Raw genomic sequence first — 19,313 nt, forward strand, 5'->3', positions numbered from 1 at the left:
ACCGTGCACACTGCTGGCTAAAGGAAGAGGCACTGATATCAACAGGCTCACAAAAATGATGCCAAATAGGCTCAGAGACAAAGAACATATTGATTCATTTGTTAATGTGAGCATGAATTCACATTCCCTAAGGATATTAACAGGATGTCAGTCCACACGGCCTTATCTTTACACACCCTGAATGTGGTGTTAACATGTTGTCCCATGTCAAGACAATGTTGACTTGGGACATCCAGCATCACCATAGAGGCAGTTTTCTAAAAGGCTTTGTAAACAACTGGAGCAGCATAGAAATACATTAACAAAGACCTTCCATCACTCTGCGGAGATAGGGAGTGCTGAGTTAACACAAGAGCGTCAGTTACCCACAATACCATGCGGTAGTGTTCTTATAATACTCAATGCATTACTATCTCTTGGTTATTAGTATTTAATCCCAATATTTGTTTTGTTGCATGACTGTGGCCCCAACATAATAATAATACATTGTTATGAGTTGTTTATGAGTGTTTTACATGTGTTCAGTCTTAAAGGTGCATTCTCTCTCTCTCTGTCCTCACCCTCAGGTCAATTTCCTTGATCCATTTCATGACCCGGTGAGAGGTCCATACCAACGGATCCACGTTCTGGTGCTCACACTGTATCCGACGAGCCTGCAGTGCCTGGAAACAATTTTCAACAGACACCTTTCACTCAACTGTTTTCACCTGTACCGCTAGAGCACCGCCGAGTACATTCACGGTCGTGAACACGGCGCAGGAAACTCACTCACCTCCTTGTCGAAATTGAGTAAGTGCAGCAGTTCGATGCCCAGCAGCAGGCTGACCTGGTGGAACTTCTTGGTGATGTTGAGGTGGCGTTCCAGGTCGCGCCGTGTCAGCGAGTTCAGCAGACGCCCGTCTACCAAGTGGTTGTGAAAGGCCTGGGAGTACTGAGGCAGGCCCACGTCGCTTAACCAGGCTTTGGCCACCCAGTGGTGGTCCATGTCTGCAGCCTTGGACAGCCTGCAGACAATTGAAATAATAACGTTTGTGGAAGGGTCACTTCACCTGAATCACTGGGGTATAAATCCATGAAGATGTACCAGTGGCTTTGCTGTCTGTTTGTTTGATCCATCACCGTGGTCCAGACTTAAATATCTCAACAGCTATTGGACGGCTGACATTAACGGTTCCCAGAGGATTAATCATGCAGACATTGGTGATGCCCTGACCTTTGCTCTAACACCACAATGAGACTGACATTTGTGGTTTTGAGTGGAATGTCTTGACATTTGGATGGATCCCAAAGAAAACAACCTGCCTGAACATTTCAACCTGGTACTATCCAGAGTAACCGGGGCACTGACTTTGGAGAGGCACATTGCTGTTGAATTTTGGATGCTAATGAGGCTGCATACTTCAAAACCCACACTAGCAGCAGCAGCAGCTGCATGGGTTACACACAAGCAAGTGAGAAAATATGTTTTCATGTGTGTGTGAGATGTAGGTGAATTGATCCTTTAACCTGTTTAATATAGCCGTTCACAAAGGCAGGGAAAAGCTCTGGACAGATCACTATCTTATTGCTGCGCTAATAAAACACACTCCTTTGGAGAGTTTGCAGTTTAATTGACCTGCATGTCATTCATCTGAATGTAAAAGGAGGAAACTTTCAAAACTGGCGTTACAGCGAGACTGTTGCATTCATTGGAGCTTTATGTTTAAACACTTATCTCTCTATTTAAAGTCAATATTGTAATTTGTAAACGTTGTGACTATAAATCACTAGATGGCCTTCTTACATTACCACATCGTGTACAAGTTTCTACAAGAATTTTCCGTGTCCCTTCCTCACCCTCTACCATTCTCAGCATCTCTGTAATCCTCAATGGCCAGGCGGAGTTTCCGGCGATGCATTAAACTGCTGACACCTAAACCCAGCTCCAGGTCTTCATCCGTCAGTCCAAGTAAAACCTGCAAAATGTGATACTGTTCAGCAACTAAAGCCACAAAGTGTCTTCGAAACGAGGTGGATGGAAAAATAACAGGTTACATAACTGGTAATGCATTTGCAGCAGTGAACATTAATTTAAGAAAAATGCAAAGTGAGTCCACCTGCATGATGTCAGTGGTTTCATCCTACCTTTCCACTCTTGACATTGTCTGAGCAGGTGCGGATGTACATTGGCATGGCCATGACAACCTCCAGCCAGGCCTGCACGGTGCCGGCCCTCCACTGGGACATGGGCGTCATCCTGGCCAGCTCCACCTGCTGGAGGCGGTCCAGCTGGTCCTCCGACCCGTCGGACAGGCTGAGGCTGTGGCGGGTGGGGCTGGAGAGGCAGTCTGAGTCTAAGTGGGAGGGTGAGGAAGGGGGGGGGGGGTATGTAGTTGAGGGTGTGAGTGAAGGCAGAGGTGGTAGTGGGTATAGTGAGCAGTGAGAGAGCAAAGAGTTAATTCCAATACACTGCAGCAATTTAAAAAATCAGTTTAACATAAAATCTGCTCAGTGGGGTGATGGGAACTAGACATGAATAATTTCTTAAAAACAAACCCGCTTTAAACAACATCATAAGCGCAGTTCAATTTGTTTAACTGAGAGACATTTCTCTGTCTTTACCAGCAGGTGGCATCCTAGTAGCAGTTTTGAGCTCAGCAGTTGCCGTAGCACAACGTATTACTTTTAATATTGGACATATTATCTTTGCTCTGACAGCTCAAGACATGCGCGGAGTACGCTCCTCCACTTGAGGTGTTGTTTAGGGAGAAAGTAAAACGATTACTGCCTGTGCAGCTTCACTTAATGTTTTCTATTTGATAACAAAAGTGTCATTCATAAAATGCACCTGTCTTGTTTCATACTTTCAGTAAAACCTCTACATCAGCACAAGCACTGGACTGCTCTTGATGCAGTCCTCAGCGACTGCATACAGGGGCTTTAGCCACCAAGGCCTGAAACCAAAGCATCTACCTGAGATGATGTCAGTCGTAAAGGACGGCCTCAGAATCTTGACCCCCCCCCCCCCCCCCAAAACATCCACTTTGTTTCAGCAGAAAAAAATAGAAATGTAAGATGGAATGACGCTCGCTATGTGACTCATTCAGTTTGAAGTGCTGCCGGGAGCCTTCAACCTTAAAACAGACCCCAACTAAAATGTTCTTGGTTTCTTTGTGTCCAAATTTAAAAAAAACCTCCTTCATGGCAAGCTTTACAGCACCAATGTGTGCTGGTCCAAAAAAGAGATTCACCGTTAAATGATGGCAGGCTATATGAAACTCAACGTCAGTAATTCATCTCAAGCTGGATGCTTTTATGTGCCCTCCTAAGAGCTATATGTAAACTGAAGGTGCACTTCTAAGTGGCCCTCTGAGAGCAATTCATATTAAGCAGAATAAATCTGCTTTTTGGACAGAAAAGCACTAAAAGGTCTGTTTTTCAGTTCTTACCGAGGCACGTCACATAAGAAAACCTCACTGTCTAACACGCAGTTGAAGGCCAAACTTTTGGAGACTGGACTGAGCTGAGAGTCGGTTCCTCCTGTGGGGCTGACCCTCTTATACCTTTTTAAAAAACGAACAACACTGAAAGCGGAGAGCGTGGTCAAAAATACATCCCACAGCGCTGTGGCCGCACTACTGTGAAGAGTTTTCATCCTTCCTCTGAGGCCATGAGTGTTAGGTGCCTTTTGTAAACAGTGATGGATGGCGGGGGCTTTTGTGTGGAGAGAACTGCAGTGTTTACACTTCACGTGGCAAGACGCAGGAAACGGTTTTGTTCAGGCAATCAGTCCTCAAACGTGCCCTTCAATAGCTGGTGTAATGGATGTTATTGCTACAACACGGCAGCGTTTCTGATGTGATGTCACACTCGGGATGAGGAATGGAGGAGCAGGTAGTGTCGTGTACCGAAATGCACGTGATACATGCGTTAGATATTTGACATTTTTCAGATTTTTCTATGAAAAATGTTTCACAATTGAATGGACCAAGAGTCCAGGTGGACATTTAAGATGAATTATTACATCCATGATGAGTAGTGAGCCTTAAATGAACACATCTATATGTTGGGAAATGTGCTTAACCGCTTTCTTTGGACTGCTGGCTGGAGCTTGAATTTCAGTTTAATAAAGGAAGTTAAAAGAATAGTTTGAGATTTCTGGGGAACGCGTTCACTTTCTTGCCGAGAGTTAGATGAGAAGATTGATACCACGCAGTAAACATGAAGCTATAGCCTGTTTCACGTCTATGCTAAGCTAACCGGCTGCTGGCCTTAGCTTCATATTTAACTTACAGACGTGAATGTAGAATCAACTCTCCACAAGAAGGCAAAGAAGTGTATTTCCCAAAATGTCAAACTATTCTTTAATCTGCTAGATTCATGAGAATCTGTAAAATCTGAAATCTGTGTTAAACTCATATTCGTATGTCATAGAGGAAGAGACTTCAATGCAAGAGGATGCTGCTCTGTTATCATCTGTTGCTCCCGACAGCACATCACGACAGCGCTCAACTGTTTTTGGATGATTTGCATCCGAATTAGATTGAACTTGAAGAAGTGCTCAGTTCCAAGTTCATTCTGTGACGTTGTTTGAGAGTCAGCAGGCATCTGCAAACACAGCTCGCAACCCAGCAGCACAGCTCATTTTCAAAGCAATTGGAACTTGTGTACCTTGGTCTTACTGAGTCTGATTGATTACTTCGAGGGTCGCTTCACTGTGTTGAGAGTCCGGTGGAGGTCAGGCAAGAGGGGGGGGGGGTCAGTGTTAAAGGTCAGGGGTCAAATCAAAGCAGAACATTATTGACACCATGTGCTGACACGTATGAGTCCTGTTCCAACAATCTGACATGGCTTCCTTTCCAATCTCCTCTGTTTTCTGATCATTGATTTCAATATCGAAGAGGAAGAAGTAAATGCTTTTCTATTCTTCATGAGGAGTTAGAATTGGGAGAGAGAGGAAAGGAGGCCATTTGGAAGCTTTTTGGGGATGCAGTCCTCTCACAGACGGACTTGCGGCGCTGAGGGAGGCTAACGCACGTTAAAAATGGCAGCCGCTCCAGCATAGAGGGACGAATCAGGATTAGAGGCACACCAAGACAAATGAACATGTGAACACACAGACGTTAACACAGGGAAAGAGAGGACAGCCACATGGAAGTTAAACGTGATTTATTTTATTTTAAAATAATCTTATTCTTTTAGCTCTTTTGAGCGTAATTTTGTTGCCATGCCTTTAAAAGTTCGCTACTATATCCACTTCTAAACATCTCAGGACCTCACAATAGAAGTCCTCCAATGAGGCCTACATCTTTAACTTTAAATAAAAACTCTTTTAATAATAATATTAATTTTATTTCTGTAATTTACAAAAAAAGGAAAAATATTTGTGGGAAAAAAAAAAAAAAACAGAGACCGTGGCTCAAAACATGAAAATCATACAATGTTTTTCATTTGATATGTTCCCCCCCCCCCCCTCAGCTGAGGTTGGTTAAATTAAAAAATAGCCTCGACTTCCATACATCTCATGAAATGCTTAATGAAATAAAGTGGCTGAGCCGTTGTTCTTATACATACAATTAAATACATGGTGACTTATCTATGAGTTACCTTCGGGATTCACCTCTAAATCCAATATCTGCGAGCCCCAAATGCAGCTCGAGCTAAATGATGATCTTTGACAAGCACTGTGTGTGGAACACAGCTCCATTGTAATCTGTGACTCTGTAGTGTTTCAGATGAGACTGACAAATACCCAGTGTTAGTTTAATATCAGGGAGAGAAACCATTTCCTGGGGGCGGCAGTGCAGACTCCGGCTCCATCCAATGAAAGGAGGAAAAATAATCCAACGTCTCTATAGTCATTCTTGTGCTTGAAGAAACGCTATTAACCTTTGGCACAAAGTTAATTGCTTTTTTTTTTTTTTTTTCAGCTGGTGGCTTGAACTCTGCATCAGAATTTGGGGATCGTGGGAGAAGGTATGCGTTTGCTTCAGTTTGATTAACCCACTTAAATCTGATTTTTAAGCTCCTGGGTTGGCACTCGTTATTGTTATAACAGTTCATTTAATGTCTGCTCCGCGCTCAGGCCTCTAAATTAAAGTTCAGATTTTCTAGTAAAGTGACCTAATTCCTGAGGTTCCTTGACCATCAGTATAATACCATATCCTACTTATGCGATGATAATAACTTTCTTTTTTTAGACCAACTTTCCCCAGATAAATTTCACTCCTAACATCCTTTCTAAGTATTCATAAAACGATAAAGTTACAAGCTACTGTAAGATCCCACAGTAAGAAAATGGTACAAAGCCTCATGAATAAGTATGATCATTACTGAAGCATTCAAAGTGTAGTGCTGGGTTTTCTTTGTGACTGTTGACTTCGCTGACCTTTAATATATTTGAAATGTAAGTTTGGAGACAGAGCCTTGTAGGTGCAGATTAAAATGTTCTATGTTCAGTTTGGAATGTTAAGCTCTTGGACATTGATCAGAACGTTTTTCTGAATAACAAATCTATTAAAATCATGAATAAACATGAAATTAGTAACTGACCTCTCTTTTTTTTTTAAACCCCTCCTCGACAACATACCCAGAGAAAGACTTCTCTGTTCAGCAGGGGTTTTGTTCAACATGCATTTGGGGACTGGGACTATGTGCATGCATGTCACACATGTACCTCAGGCATGTACCGTCTATCTTGACAGATAGAAAACACATTTCTTACATTTCCTGTTTGGCTTCATGTTGACGTGGAACAAACTGTTCTGCATAGAAAGTTTACTCCGCGCTTAGCAGCGTCTTTGAAGTCTCATTTGAGCGAACATCAAGGAGTGCAGTTGTCTTGGCGGCTGAGGGATGTGTTGTACGACCGAATTAGAGTCGGATTTGAGGAGTCTGCATGTTTGCCGACAGGAAACTGTTCTCATCATGGCAGTGTGGAAGGGGGGGGGGGGGGGGGGGGGGATGGACCAAGCAGGACAATAAACAGGGAGGAGTTCAAGTTAAAAAGGTAGTGAGGGGAAGGGAGTACATGTCAAAAATAACCAAAAGGCATTCAGGATAAGGAGACATTTACACGCACAGAGTGCACATCAACTGTTGTTATTTACAAGTACAGCAGTCCTTCAAGTTTCCAGTTGAGTGAAAACAAAAAGTCAAAATGTAAAGAACAATTCAAAGATCCAGTAACACAGTCGTTTTGGAGGGGCAGATAGAATAGAACATATCCACATGGTCGCTGTGTCACACTGTCCACTCTATTTACAGGACTGTACATACATACAGGTGCATTTCGCTTGTTACGGTTTACACTTCAGCGAAGCAAGACGCGCCTCCGGCTCCTCACATGGCCTCTGATCATGGACGACACACGCATGCAAACACTCTCACACACATGGAAGTATGGATGTGAGACTGCGCAGGCACACACACACACACACACACACACACATTATTTTAGCTGTACACGCGGACATCAAACACACACCCATCCTCTCACACACACACACACGCAACACAATGCTGTCTTCTGATCACCGCCACAAAAGGCTCTCCAGCTGGTTCGCTTGGACATGTGTGCTTTACCAGTCTGCGTCTTCCTCTATGTAATAATCAGGCGTCGAAGTACCATCAAACAAACCAGGGTCAAGGGACTTGCGCTGCTTCCCCCGGGCGAAGACACGCGACAGAGAGCCCAGCCCCATCTTCTCTTTCTTCTTCTTACGCTTCGCCTCCTCCAGATCTTCTAGGGACTGAGGGAAGAAAGAGACAGCAGAGGGAAGGAGAAGATGAAGACACGGTCAGAAGGAACAGAGTTACAAGAGCAGAGAAGGCCGGCAGAAGTGGTGCAGAGTGGGCGATAAAGACCGGGAAAGATAGAGATCACAACACAAAGGGGAAGTCCCTTGACATGCTGCCAGGCATTGCAATTATGCAACAACCACAGACTGGTTTCCACATTAATTCAAGTCACAGCTGCAGAGTGAGTACACGACAAACGCTGCGTGAGGCAAACATGAATTCAGCCAGAATGACGGCGGAAGGAAACGACAGCGGCGAGGGAGCAGTGCAGTCGGCAGTCACTACAGAGGAGGTGATTACTTGGGAGGGAGAGGTGGTGGGCAGCTCTTACATTGCAGAGGGAGTGAGTCCGATGGCGCGGCGAGTTGATGTCGCTCGGTGTGGATGACCGGTCTCCCTCAAACGCCGAGGCATCGGAGATGATGGAGGGCTGACGCGAGTGGCACGGGCTCACTCGCACGGCAGCCACTAAGAGGGGAAACAGATAAGACTTGTTTTCTTTTTTGGGGGGGGGGGGGTTAGTGGGCACCAAAAGTAGTGAAGAGGGCACATTGGATTCTTCTCAACAATGCCACTACATCCTAAAACGAAGATATATTAAAAAAAAAAAAACCCGGACCAATGGCCCGAAATTATTCGCAATCATCCGTAGTTGCTAAGCAACAGTGGAAACAGCTTCACAGAGGTTGAGCGAGTGTGTGTTTGTGTGTACCAGTGAAAATGATATACATATAGTACAACCAATTGCATTGTTCGCAACTGTTCACATGTTCTCTCTCTTTAAGTGTCTTTGTCGGCTTCTTCCTCCAACAAGCCGCTTGAGCTCCAGGATTGAAACGGACGTCTTCTTTGGTGGAAGCAAGGCTAGTCTGTGTCGGCTGAGATGGTGCCGGTAGTCCTTAGGTTTAGAAATGTTTAATCGTATATCGTTTTGTTTCTGTGTGGCTGGCCCAGACACTTTACTATTCATTCTGAGGGGGAAGATTATTTAACTATAATGTTACTTCAGCTTTTTCAGAATAACAATTTTTAATTTACCACGTACTGACTCCCCTGTGCAGACATTTGATGCTGAAAAGGCAAAACGTTTTTTGAACTTTGAAAACAGGCCCTGATTATACATCAGGATGAGTCACGGTTCGCTAGCTGCAGTGCAACACAGGAAATGAAAAAAGGACACGGTTCTATTTGCCAGCCACAAGGAGTGACAAAAGTCAAGGTGGCTGAGCTAGGCATTGGAAAGCTGCTATTAAGTGTGTTTTGAATTTCAAATGGGAGTCAATGACTATTCTTGCTTCGGCTTGCAGTTTGCGATGCACTTTAGCTGCTAATGTGTGCCTGTAGGGTGAGCCATGGTCACTAAAGTAGTGACAGATAATGTTTTTCCACCGCCTTTGTGAGCACAAGTCAGTTAAATGGTGACGCTGCAGGAGCAAGTGTTGTGAGGGGCCTGGAAAGTAGACACAGTGGCCGAAAAAAGCAAATTATAGATTACAGTTTCCCTTACAAGATGGGTCAATTTACTGCAACATCTAAGACAAAACATATGAAGTAAATTCACTTCTAACAGACAGGAACAATACTTAACACCCAACTGATCCTCAGCTGCCACCACTTGTCAAACACAGAGGAAATATTTGTGTGCGGCAAAGACAAATGGAAGCTGTAAAAAGCCCAAAATATGTCCAATGTAACGGCTACGTAAAGCGCATGAAATGGAGCGACCGCAGCATCGCCGGTGGCCATCGATCTGGTCGTACCGAGCAGGAGACGGGCGTCAATGTGTGCGAAGCAGGTTGACGTGAGCATGCAGAGGCCAGAGGACGGTGAAACCAGCAGGTCACGTCGTTCCTACCTTGTCTGTCAGTGGGATGGCCCGTGTGGACGTAGAGGGTCTGCTGACTCTGTCTGATGGCAGCGGTCAGGGGAAGGTCAGCCTGCATCACCCACTCCTGGTTGTTGCCGTTGACAACCGTTTCCGTGGGCATGGCCAGAGAGTGACGCTTGGGCACATCCTTGGTCAGGGTCGCTAGTGACTGTTTGGCCTTGAGAAGGTAGACAGACGGATGCAATCAGTCAGAAAGAAGAGCAAATTTGAGTGAATTGGTATGTTTTTTCTCTCTGTTTTCGTTGTTTTCATTTATGCGTCATATGTGTGCACATGTACATGTCGAGTTATGTATCCAGAATCCTACGAAGTCTCCCGAGTGCATGCAGGCAAGCGAGTTCTCTCTTGGGCTCCTCGCGTGGTTGTCGCCTCATGAAAAATGCAGCTGTGTTCATGTTGGTCTTTTGTTGTGTGAAATCTCTCCTTACCACTCCAGAAAGCCGGGGAGAAGAAAAAAACAAAGCAGGAGAAAAAGATCTGGAGGAGGTTTTTTGCTGTTTGCTTCCTTTCGGGGAACAAAGTCAGGGGCTGGTGTGTTGTGTAAAAAAAAAAATGGATAAACTGGGAAATTATGAAGCTTTTCTTGAAGTTGAATGAAAACATTTTCTCAGCAGAGCCTCGACACAAAGTACAATTCGCCGTCTTTTAGCAGGAACCACAGTGAGCTGCTGGAGCCTTGGGAGATGTGTTTTTGCAAGTGTATTTTGTGTCAACGGTTTGGTTTCTTTGTGAGTGTGTTTTCTGATTAGCCTCGACTTGTTGCCGTTTCACAAATGCTTCAATTGTTGTCATTGTGCAAACCGTATCATCATGCCAAGCAACGACAGGCTGCAAATCAACACTGAAGCAATCAGCTTCGTCGCAATCATCTCCACCTACCAGCGGTCGAACGATTACCAATCATAGCCCTTGACATGCAAAACAGAACACAATCACAAACCTCTGGACTAATCATTAGTTTCCCTTAATTAAAACCACATTCAGATCAATCATAGCGGGAACTCGTGGGATCACTGATGTTATAGGATCACTGGGATCGATCAGGGTTAGTCAAAAGAAAACGTGCAGCTGAGGGGCTTTCCTAAACGACAATTAGGTCACAAGTAGGAGAGATTTCCAGGGAGCGGGAGGGTCAACAAAAGGTACAATTTGAAAACTGGGGGACCATCTTACCGCTGTGACCCTAGGAGAGTAGTCCCTGTCCGCAAGCCGCTCAAACACCCGGATCTCCATTCTCTGATTGACACAGTTACTCATCTGAGGGTTGGACATGATGGATGGCTATGCTGTACATTCAAAGGCGTTCTTTGTTTGACGATATGCAGTACAGACAGACAGACGTGCTACCTTTAAAACAGTGAAACACATGAATCTTGTAATTTGGGCTTTCCTTTTTGTATCTTGATATATTGCTACTATTTGTTGTGAGTATGATGTCTTCCCTGAACTTGTCAGTCGTTTCAACTTGTGTTGAGCCTTGTGAACTGGTTGTGTTCAGTATGCATCAAGTGTCCTTTATTCTTACCTGTATTTAAACACGTAAATAATACAAAGTATAAACAAAAATATGGAGAAAATCTAATTTAACAATGTCAAAGAAAGAGATAAATGTTTTTTAAAAGCATTTAAGGGAGTCTGTCTCTCCGCCTGCTGGTCTGTCTGTCTAGTTAACCCCCCCCCCCCATCTGTCTTTCTGTCTCACCATGGCCAGTTCAGCCTCCAGCTCCTTGATGCGGTTCTCCTTGAGGTCGAGCTGGGAGCGCAGCATCCCCGTGTGCTCCGAGGCTTCCTTGGTCTGCCGCCGCAGGTCCCACTTCTCTCGCTCCAGCAGGTCCTTCTCTTTGGCCAGTGCCTTCACCGCATCCTCGCTCTCCTAGTGGACACAGAGATCCTGATGGATTGTTTCACATGCCAAGCATGCCCTCGAAAAATAAAGGTAATGAGTCACACCTGGTAAATAAGGCCACCCAACCAAAGTCAAGAAGAAGAGAAGGGTCTAAATTGCTAATTTCACGACTTCCTGTGTTGTCTTGTCAGTGATTTTCAAATGACCACAGATTCCTAACCTGCTGTGTTTGTTAAGTTACAGATATGGAAATGATAACATATAATGCACCAGCAATACACATACCTGAACATCTAATCCTAAAGCCAAAACAAGCTCAATGTGTAGTCATGTAAACATCGTCACTCAAGTTAAATATGCAGCGAGCGTAACAATTCTCTTTACACTTGACTGGAATGTGCACATATCCGTAACATATTCCTATCCAGAGCATGCGCACACATTTCTGAGGAACAACACGTGTTGACTTATTTATAAAACCACTAGTTGTTGTTGCTTGGACAGGCCTTTTTTTGCACCAATGTGCATCCAACCAACACAGCTACAGCAAGAAGAGACAAGAAACGGGTGCCATACTTTTCTGTGCTGCTCATAGTTGCGTATGAAGTCGCGGAGCTGCTCCTCCCGGCTCTCCAGCGTGGCATAAAGCTGCTGCATCTGGTTCACTAGGTCTGCTTTCTCCACCTTCAGGCGCTTACGGTCCGACTTCATGGCTGCAAGGAAGATATGAGAGAGAGAGAGAGAGAGAGAGAGAGAGAGAGAGAGAGAGATATTGGTGGTGAGTTAAATCACATAAATTGTCGAAAAAAAAATAGTTCCCTCATGTTTCGAGCAGAGTTGTGTGCACTGTGATTGGGAGAAATGGGAGACATTTTGCTGGGCCTTTTAAAATGACATGTTTTGGTCAAAAACAGTTGCACATTCAGACATATTAACTGCAGAAATGGGATTCATGTGCAGCATTTCTTCTTCTTTTTTTTTTTTTAACTCAGGACATGTCCAGATTGAAGCAGTTTATTAATGAATAATTATGAGCGGCTTTCAGATATGAAGCGTTTTAGATAAAAACATGAAGTACCCGTGCTGGTCTCATGCAGCGTGACTGCGCGTGTCGATAAAGGGGTGAATCACACATGAACCGTCCTGTCAATCTGCTCTCTGCTGCTGGATTCTTTAGAAGCTGGGTCTCTCTCTTCATCTATCTCTCTGCCACACTCTCTCTCTCTCTCTCTCTCTCTAATCCTCTGGCACCTCACCCACGCATCATGATAAAGAATATGGTTCAGTGTAGTTATTCACAGAAGCTCTAATTTCTTCAAAGACAACATTTCCTTTTTCTCTCCTCTGCATCTCCTGCATTGGGGGGAGACCGGTTCAATCCTCGGCTGCACCGTGTCCTGTGTCGAAGTGTCCCTGAGCAACACACTGTACCCCTAACTGCTCCCCGGGCGCCTGTCATTGGCAGTCCACTGCTCCCTACAGGGATGGGTCAAATGCAGAGAATAATTTCCCCACTGTGGGACTAATAAAGAAATGTTCTTTCTTTCTTCTTCTCTCGATTCTCCCTCTTCATGCAAGGCTGTTTTCCAGACAACTGCTTAAAGCCGACTTCCCCTCCGGCCATCTTCCCAAACTGACAACATCGGGTTTAGTTACATTTTGTGTATTCTCACTCTGTCTGTTCACCTTTGTCTTCTTCATCTTGACATCACAGCACAGCAGCGCTGAGTCCTGGATGTTTCACAACAACACACGCTTCTCCGTTTCCCTCTTGGTGCTCGTCATGTGTTCACCTTTCTTTTTCTTCCCTCCGTTATCCCCATCCGAGCCAGCTGTGTGTGATTAATTAAACTTCTATCACAGCCTCGTTTAATTGCATGACATTCACAAGCTGTTGTCTGGGGAGCACGCTCAGGCGAGTGGAATGGAAGTGCACTTTTACAAGGACAGATTCACCCTCTCGTTGTATTCTCCCCCATCTTCTCCTGCCCCCCCCCCTTTCCTATCTCTCCCTGACACCCGTCAGAGGTAGAATTCCCGAGCGAAAGCAATATTCAAGCCAAACTAGCCGGCGAATGGAGACAAGAAACATCTCTCATTGGCCAAGAGGAACAGGAAACCTCCTAGCACCTGCCTGTCAGGAAGTGAAATCAAAGCCGTCTTTGAGATGAGCCAAAGACACTGTTGCTGCCTCACATCCTGCACCTGTGACCGTTTGGCAACATCGACCCTTCCTGGTGTCGGATACAAGAAAGCACTCGCTGTGACTCGGTAAAAGGGTCCATTCACAGCTCACGCTAGTACCGTTACTTACCATTTATAACCGACATATTATGAGCACTTTTATTGAACAAAGACGGTCCTGGGCTCATCGCAGTTACCTTACTTAAAACTTAATCTGTTACAAAGCCATTACATAGGCTACAAATGACACAGGAAAGCACTTTAAGCATTACCACTATGTGTGACGACAAGCATCACCTTAACCTCATGTTTCATTAAGGATAGTATTGGAGCAGTATAGGCCGACTAAAGAAGATACATAGCCCAAGGAAAACAAATATGACAATAAAATCACAACTACCGGTAATTATGACTGAAACAGTAGGCTATAACATGCTGAAAGAAAGAATAAATCAATAAATAGGATGAGTAGAGAGATAGGCAGATTGGTTCGATTGCTACTGTATTATATTACATTACCGGTATGTTATATTATACTGTATTTCATTGTATGATATATCCTATCATATTATTATGGAATACATTGTCTTATATTGTAAATATATAAATTGTTGATATTTACTGCAGTGCCGTGTGTGTGTGATGTAGATCGAATGAACAGTTCCTTGCTTTATAGTGAGAAGATGCTGCTGCTCCCATCCTTTGGCTGAACGGCATCAAATGTGTCATGGTCACTCACACATCATATCTGCATCCATCTATTGTGGTGCAATAGCACAAAGCGTTCCGGAGGGGCCAGCTTTGGTAAAACTGTATTGGACAATCGTATTGATCAATAACAGGACAACAAATGTGTGTTCTGGCCGACATTTATTTACAATTGCTCAACATTTTCAGGAGGAGTAGCGGAAAAAAACCAGATTTTGACACAATTCAAATTTGCAGAACAACTATCTAGAAAATGGGCGTGACTTATATTAGATTTTCTTTTTGTTCAGTTCAAAAGTTACATATCAAAGTATAAAGTTTGTTGTTACAGCAATCAATACACATGACAATTGCTCTCAAGATATGTGAAGAACACATGTACATGTCATGCACACATCCTTGCTTTATAGTGACCTTTATATGGTTTATATGATCTCATATAAAAGAAGTTTCAGCGGCTACTTGTTCTTTGAAGCTTGTTTCTCTTTTATTGTTATCAGTTGAAGATACAGACACACACACACATTTTCTTCCATTCACTTCCGTAACAGGTTTTAATAGTAACCAAAGGTCAGAGGTCACCTGTCAAATTTGAAGGTGTAGCTAGCGGTGCTATGACATGTGTGTGCTTGTGTGTGAGGGGAGGTGTGATTAGGGGGAAGTAGGTAAATATGGAAACAATATAAAAGAGGTGGGATTTGAGGTGCATATTGGGTTTTCTTTATTCTAAGCTGTGCTTGAAAAAGCTTGGTTTGCATTTCTTCCAAACAAAGCTTGGACACAATCACAGTTACACGCACAAGCAGTTAACACCAGTTCTCTTCCAGTTATTTATTAGTGCAGAATGCCAAAACGTGATGTAATATTGTGGCCTTGAAGCATAGTTGTTGGTAACCAGACATGTACAGCTAGCAACAAGCGCATCACTGTTAATTGTTAGTATGTTGCATTCAATCTGTTTCTCATCTGCTGTGTGTTGTAACCAAATGAGCTTAGCATTTACAGACTGATGCATTGATGGTGCTGTGTGAGAATAATTCAACATCGGTTTGGTCTGCAGGCGTGATGTTTATGCCAGCAAAACTTCAGAAGCTTGTGGTTTGAATGTCTCTAAGAATGTAGGTGAGCTAGGGAAGCTGTAGCATGTCTCCTCCTGCTGACAGTCATACTAATGACTCATATACTCCGTGGCTTGGTCCAAGCCGCCATGAATTATTACCAGATGAAACTAGAGGGGACCACCAGGGAACCATACAGAGCTGAAACTAAAGTGTGTGGAGCTGGAGGAGGAGGCAGACACGGAGAGGAAGCTATTGGAGATGCTTCAATTTAATAGTCTGAATATGGAGGAATGATATCCGTGCAAGCACCTTTCTTCTGTCTTGTCATGCATTGCGAGAATATAGTTTGTGTGTTTGGGTACTTTTTTGATCATATCTGGTTTTGCTCCATTTCTAAAATGCACATCAATGGTGGTCTTTGTGCAACATTGTGTGTGCCTGCATTAAAATCCAGATACTAAAAGCAGAAGAAGAGCAGATCAGGACAAACATTGACCATCAGAAGTCTAAGCCACTTTTCCCACTGCTGAATGCTAAAAAGAAAAACACCTGCCTGTATCATGCGCCCCTGACATTCTATAAAAATCTGCATAAGTGTTTTTGAGCTCCCCACATGAAGGGTCTCCACTAACCAAAGCCCTTGTGCTATAAAGTAGTTTAATGTCTGCATCGACTACTGCAGTGGGCTAAAAGCCTGCTGGGCTCTTCTAGGTCGCTTTGCAACTGGAGGGTGTACATTACCTGCACCGAGTGGGCCGACTCACTGGTTACTACACAGGACACTTTGGTATTCAAAACGGCTTAAAAGGATTAGTTCAACATTTTGGGAAATATGCTCATTTGCTTTCTTTCTGAGAGAGTTAGAAAATTGAAGCCACTTTCATGTCCGATAAATTTATAGCTAAAACCAGCAGCTTGTTAGCTTAGCACAGAAATTGGAAACACAGGAGTCTCCGATGATCGCCTGGCAACTTCAGGGTGACGGCACGACTCAAGGAAGTTATTGCGGCCGGCCAAGGAACTCACATAACCCCATGAAACTAGTTTTCTAAAGGATTAAACAAACATGTTAATTATTGAGCTTCAGAGCTGCTACAGACGGAGCCAGGCTAGCCTCCACACTTTATGCTAAACTAAGCTAACAAGCTGATGGCTCCAGATTCATATTTAGCGTACAGACAGGTGAGCTGTATCAATCTTCTGATCTAACTCCCAGCAAGAAAGCGAACAAGCGTATTTCGCAAAATGTCGAACGAATAAATGATACTTTCAATAAATAAATGTATCGATAAATACATAGGTTGAATAGAGAGAGAGACATACATGTACATTGTATCTAAAGTAGACATAGATAAACAATGACTGGATGTATGGTGGTCAGGATAGCAAAAGGCTACAAGGGAAGTTGAGGAGCTGGTTACTAATTGAGCAGTTGTACTCTCAATTAGTCATATTTGTGTTGAGTATTTGTCTCGTTTCTTTTTGTTGTTTGTCTGGTCGATGTTGAGACGGTATAATTTGCCTCAGTGGAGTCACACTGCAGGAGGAGACATGTCTTGTATGTGTAAACATGCCACAACAGGAACTCCTTTAGTGAGTGACATGAATTGAAGCTGACCAGAGCTGCTGCTGATGCTGCTGCTGCTGCTTGTGAAGCAGCAAACTACAAACTGTTTACAACCAGCTGCTTTTCAAGCCTACAGGGAGGCTCGGTGAGCTATCGCTTCAAAACACATTACATGTTACAAGGCCGGATACTCTGTGTGTAATTGCTGAGATAATCAAGTATCAAACATTATTCAGTGCCAGGAAAAAGACGATGGGATGCTTGATTGTAAAGAAAGACAATCAAACAGCCATCTTGTTCACTGCGGCTCCCACCCATCACCGCGCTTCGTATTTCACACCCCGCTCGCTGCTTCTCTGTGGTTTAATAACAACCCTCATTATCTGGTGTGCCCCATCTATTATGGTGCAACTATAACAAGATCCCAGCCGTGATTTCAGCTGAATAACATTCATGCCTTTCTGTTTTCAACTTGCGCTAACAATCAGGTTTTCCTCTTTGGTCTCTGACTGAGGAAGATGGATAAATAAAGAACAAGAGTGTGTGCCAACAATGCAGGGGCCTTTGAAGAATTATATTCCGTAGCATATGCAATGTTTACGCATTTCAATTAACTAAATCTCGTGTTTTAGCAAAGGCAGCTATCCAAGTTCAGTTCACCTGCAACGACAGGGTCACAAAGGTAGTCCCACTTATCACACTCCCCCCCCCAGACAATTATGTTCTTCACATCAGTGAATGAAACCACTCCACACTGATGCTACTCCGTATAACTTCAGGCCTGAAGAGAAGGGACAGGCTTTTAGTCGGCTCTTAACATAATTATTTGGGGGCGAGAACAAAAGAGACATCGGCTCATTGGAGGGAGTCCATGGCTCACGGTTTGGAACATTAAATCTGCCAGCAGAATAATGAAGTCAGAGCCTCAGAGCTGCACAGTGTGCTCACCTCCTCACTTCCTCAGCAAAAAAACAAAGTCATTGCTTGCATGAGGTTGGTATCTGCAATGGTGCTATTTAACAGTCCGCACTGTAGCAGGTTGTCTTACGACTGTATCGGACTTCTTTACTGGCATGGCGATATGTAACAGGTTCATTAAAATGAATGACTGTTTTAATAATCTACAATCTACAAACCTCAGCCAGGACATTTGACCTTCGTTATAAATTGATGCACAGCTTGGAAGGTAGCCATTACAAATGTGATATGTGATCTGTGTGTGCACAAGCTATTTCAGCTTTAAGCAGCAGAACTGACACAGGGAATCAAGTGAAAAAAAAAGATCACACTTTGATCCTGTAACAGCAGCTCATTACTCACTTCTCTGTCTTCACTGGATTCCAAAACAACATTTACTGGCGCTGCAATCTTTAAAAGGGGCAGAGCCTAATTTTTCAGGTGCAGACCATGTGAGTCAGCTGTGCTGGCACAAATGTCTCTTTGTCGAACTGAGGTGCACTGGATTGCCACTAGGGGGCCACTGCGATAGATTGAGGTGCAAATTCAACAGCGAAACCATCCTCATTACCTGCTGTCATGAAGATGCTGCCAGCAATGAGAAATAATTCACAAAAGACTTGCGACAACACATTAGTCGAATAAACTGAGAAGGATTTTTTTCTGACTTTCAAAATGAAAATGTAGTCTTTAAAAAAATGTAAAACTCTTAATTTGTTTAAAAATAAAAGACACCACTAAAACTCTGCTGCAATGACTTTAATGTCATGATGTAATGTAGCCTGATGAGAGTGTGTGTCTGTGTATTGGTGTTTAAATGCCAAGTGAAGGAAGAGGCCTTGAAGTCAAGGACAGAGCTGCTTTCTGTGTACGGTGTAGCGTGAAATGACACTAAACAGAGCAGGAAGACTGTGCTGTGATGATACCTGTCTGCCGCTTTTTATTTGAGCCGTGGACTGACTGGGAGTCCCTCAGTGATAGTAATTAGCTGAATCAGAAATAGCTAATTAAAAACAGCAGAGAGGGCCAGCTATACCTATAAAACTCACTGAACACGAGATACACGACGAGGAAGTCTAAATAAGAGTCGAGTAAACACCTTTAAGGAACAGTCCAACTGCATTAGCCGTCACTTTAGGCTTTCAAGATCACCAAGACAGTTTCAGTTCATCATCATTTGTGTACTTTCACGTTGGTGAAGATGAAATGACTTCAAGCGGCAGCTCTTGGGTGGGACCGAGTGCCCACAGGCATCTTAACAAAACCTGCAATTGAGAGAGGTTGGCAAGTACCCACGATTACAATTATAGTGCTCACAGGCTC

The 19,313-nt window shown here is 43.7% G+C and overlaps 1 protein-coding gene across 5 annotated transcripts in view; it reads right to left on the bottom strand.

Moving 5' to 3' along the window:
- kazna (kazrin, periplakin interacting protein a) overlaps positions 1-19,313 on the bottom strand; it is a 108,821-nt gene that overhangs the window by 2,382 nt on the left and 87,126 nt on the right. The window contains exons 4-13 of one of the 5 annotated variants that reach the window (XM_079273419.1): positions 12,090-12,226; positions 11,370-11,537; positions 10,841-10,924; positions 9,635-9,824; positions 8,111-8,247; positions 7,619-7,730; positions 2,125-2,333; positions 1,837-1,955; positions 773-1,004; positions 561-662 (exon numbers count right to left, since the gene is read on the bottom strand). In XM_079273419.1, coding sequence (XP_079129545.1) covers positions 561-662; positions 773-1,004; positions 1,837-1,955; positions 2,125-2,333; positions 7,619-7,730; positions 8,111-8,247; positions 9,635-9,824; positions 10,841-10,924; positions 11,370-11,537; positions 12,090-12,226 — 1,490 coding nt within the window. Of the gene's footprint in view, positions 1-560; positions 663-772; positions 1,005-1,836; positions 1,956-2,124; positions 2,334-5,209; positions 7,731-8,110; positions 8,248-9,634; positions 9,825-10,840; positions 10,925-11,369; positions 11,541-12,089; positions 12,227-19,313 lie in introns of those variants that run through there. The other 4 variants (XM_079273420.1, XM_079273418.1, XM_079273421.1 and 1 more) reach the window with 4 other exon arrangements.

Source organism: Melanostigma gelatinosum (assembly GCF_949748355.1).
Source record: "Melanostigma gelatinosum genome assembly, chromosome: 8".
Classification (NCBI taxonomy): Eukaryota; Metazoa; Chordata; class Actinopteri; order Perciformes; family Zoarcidae; genus Melanostigma; species Melanostigma gelatinosum.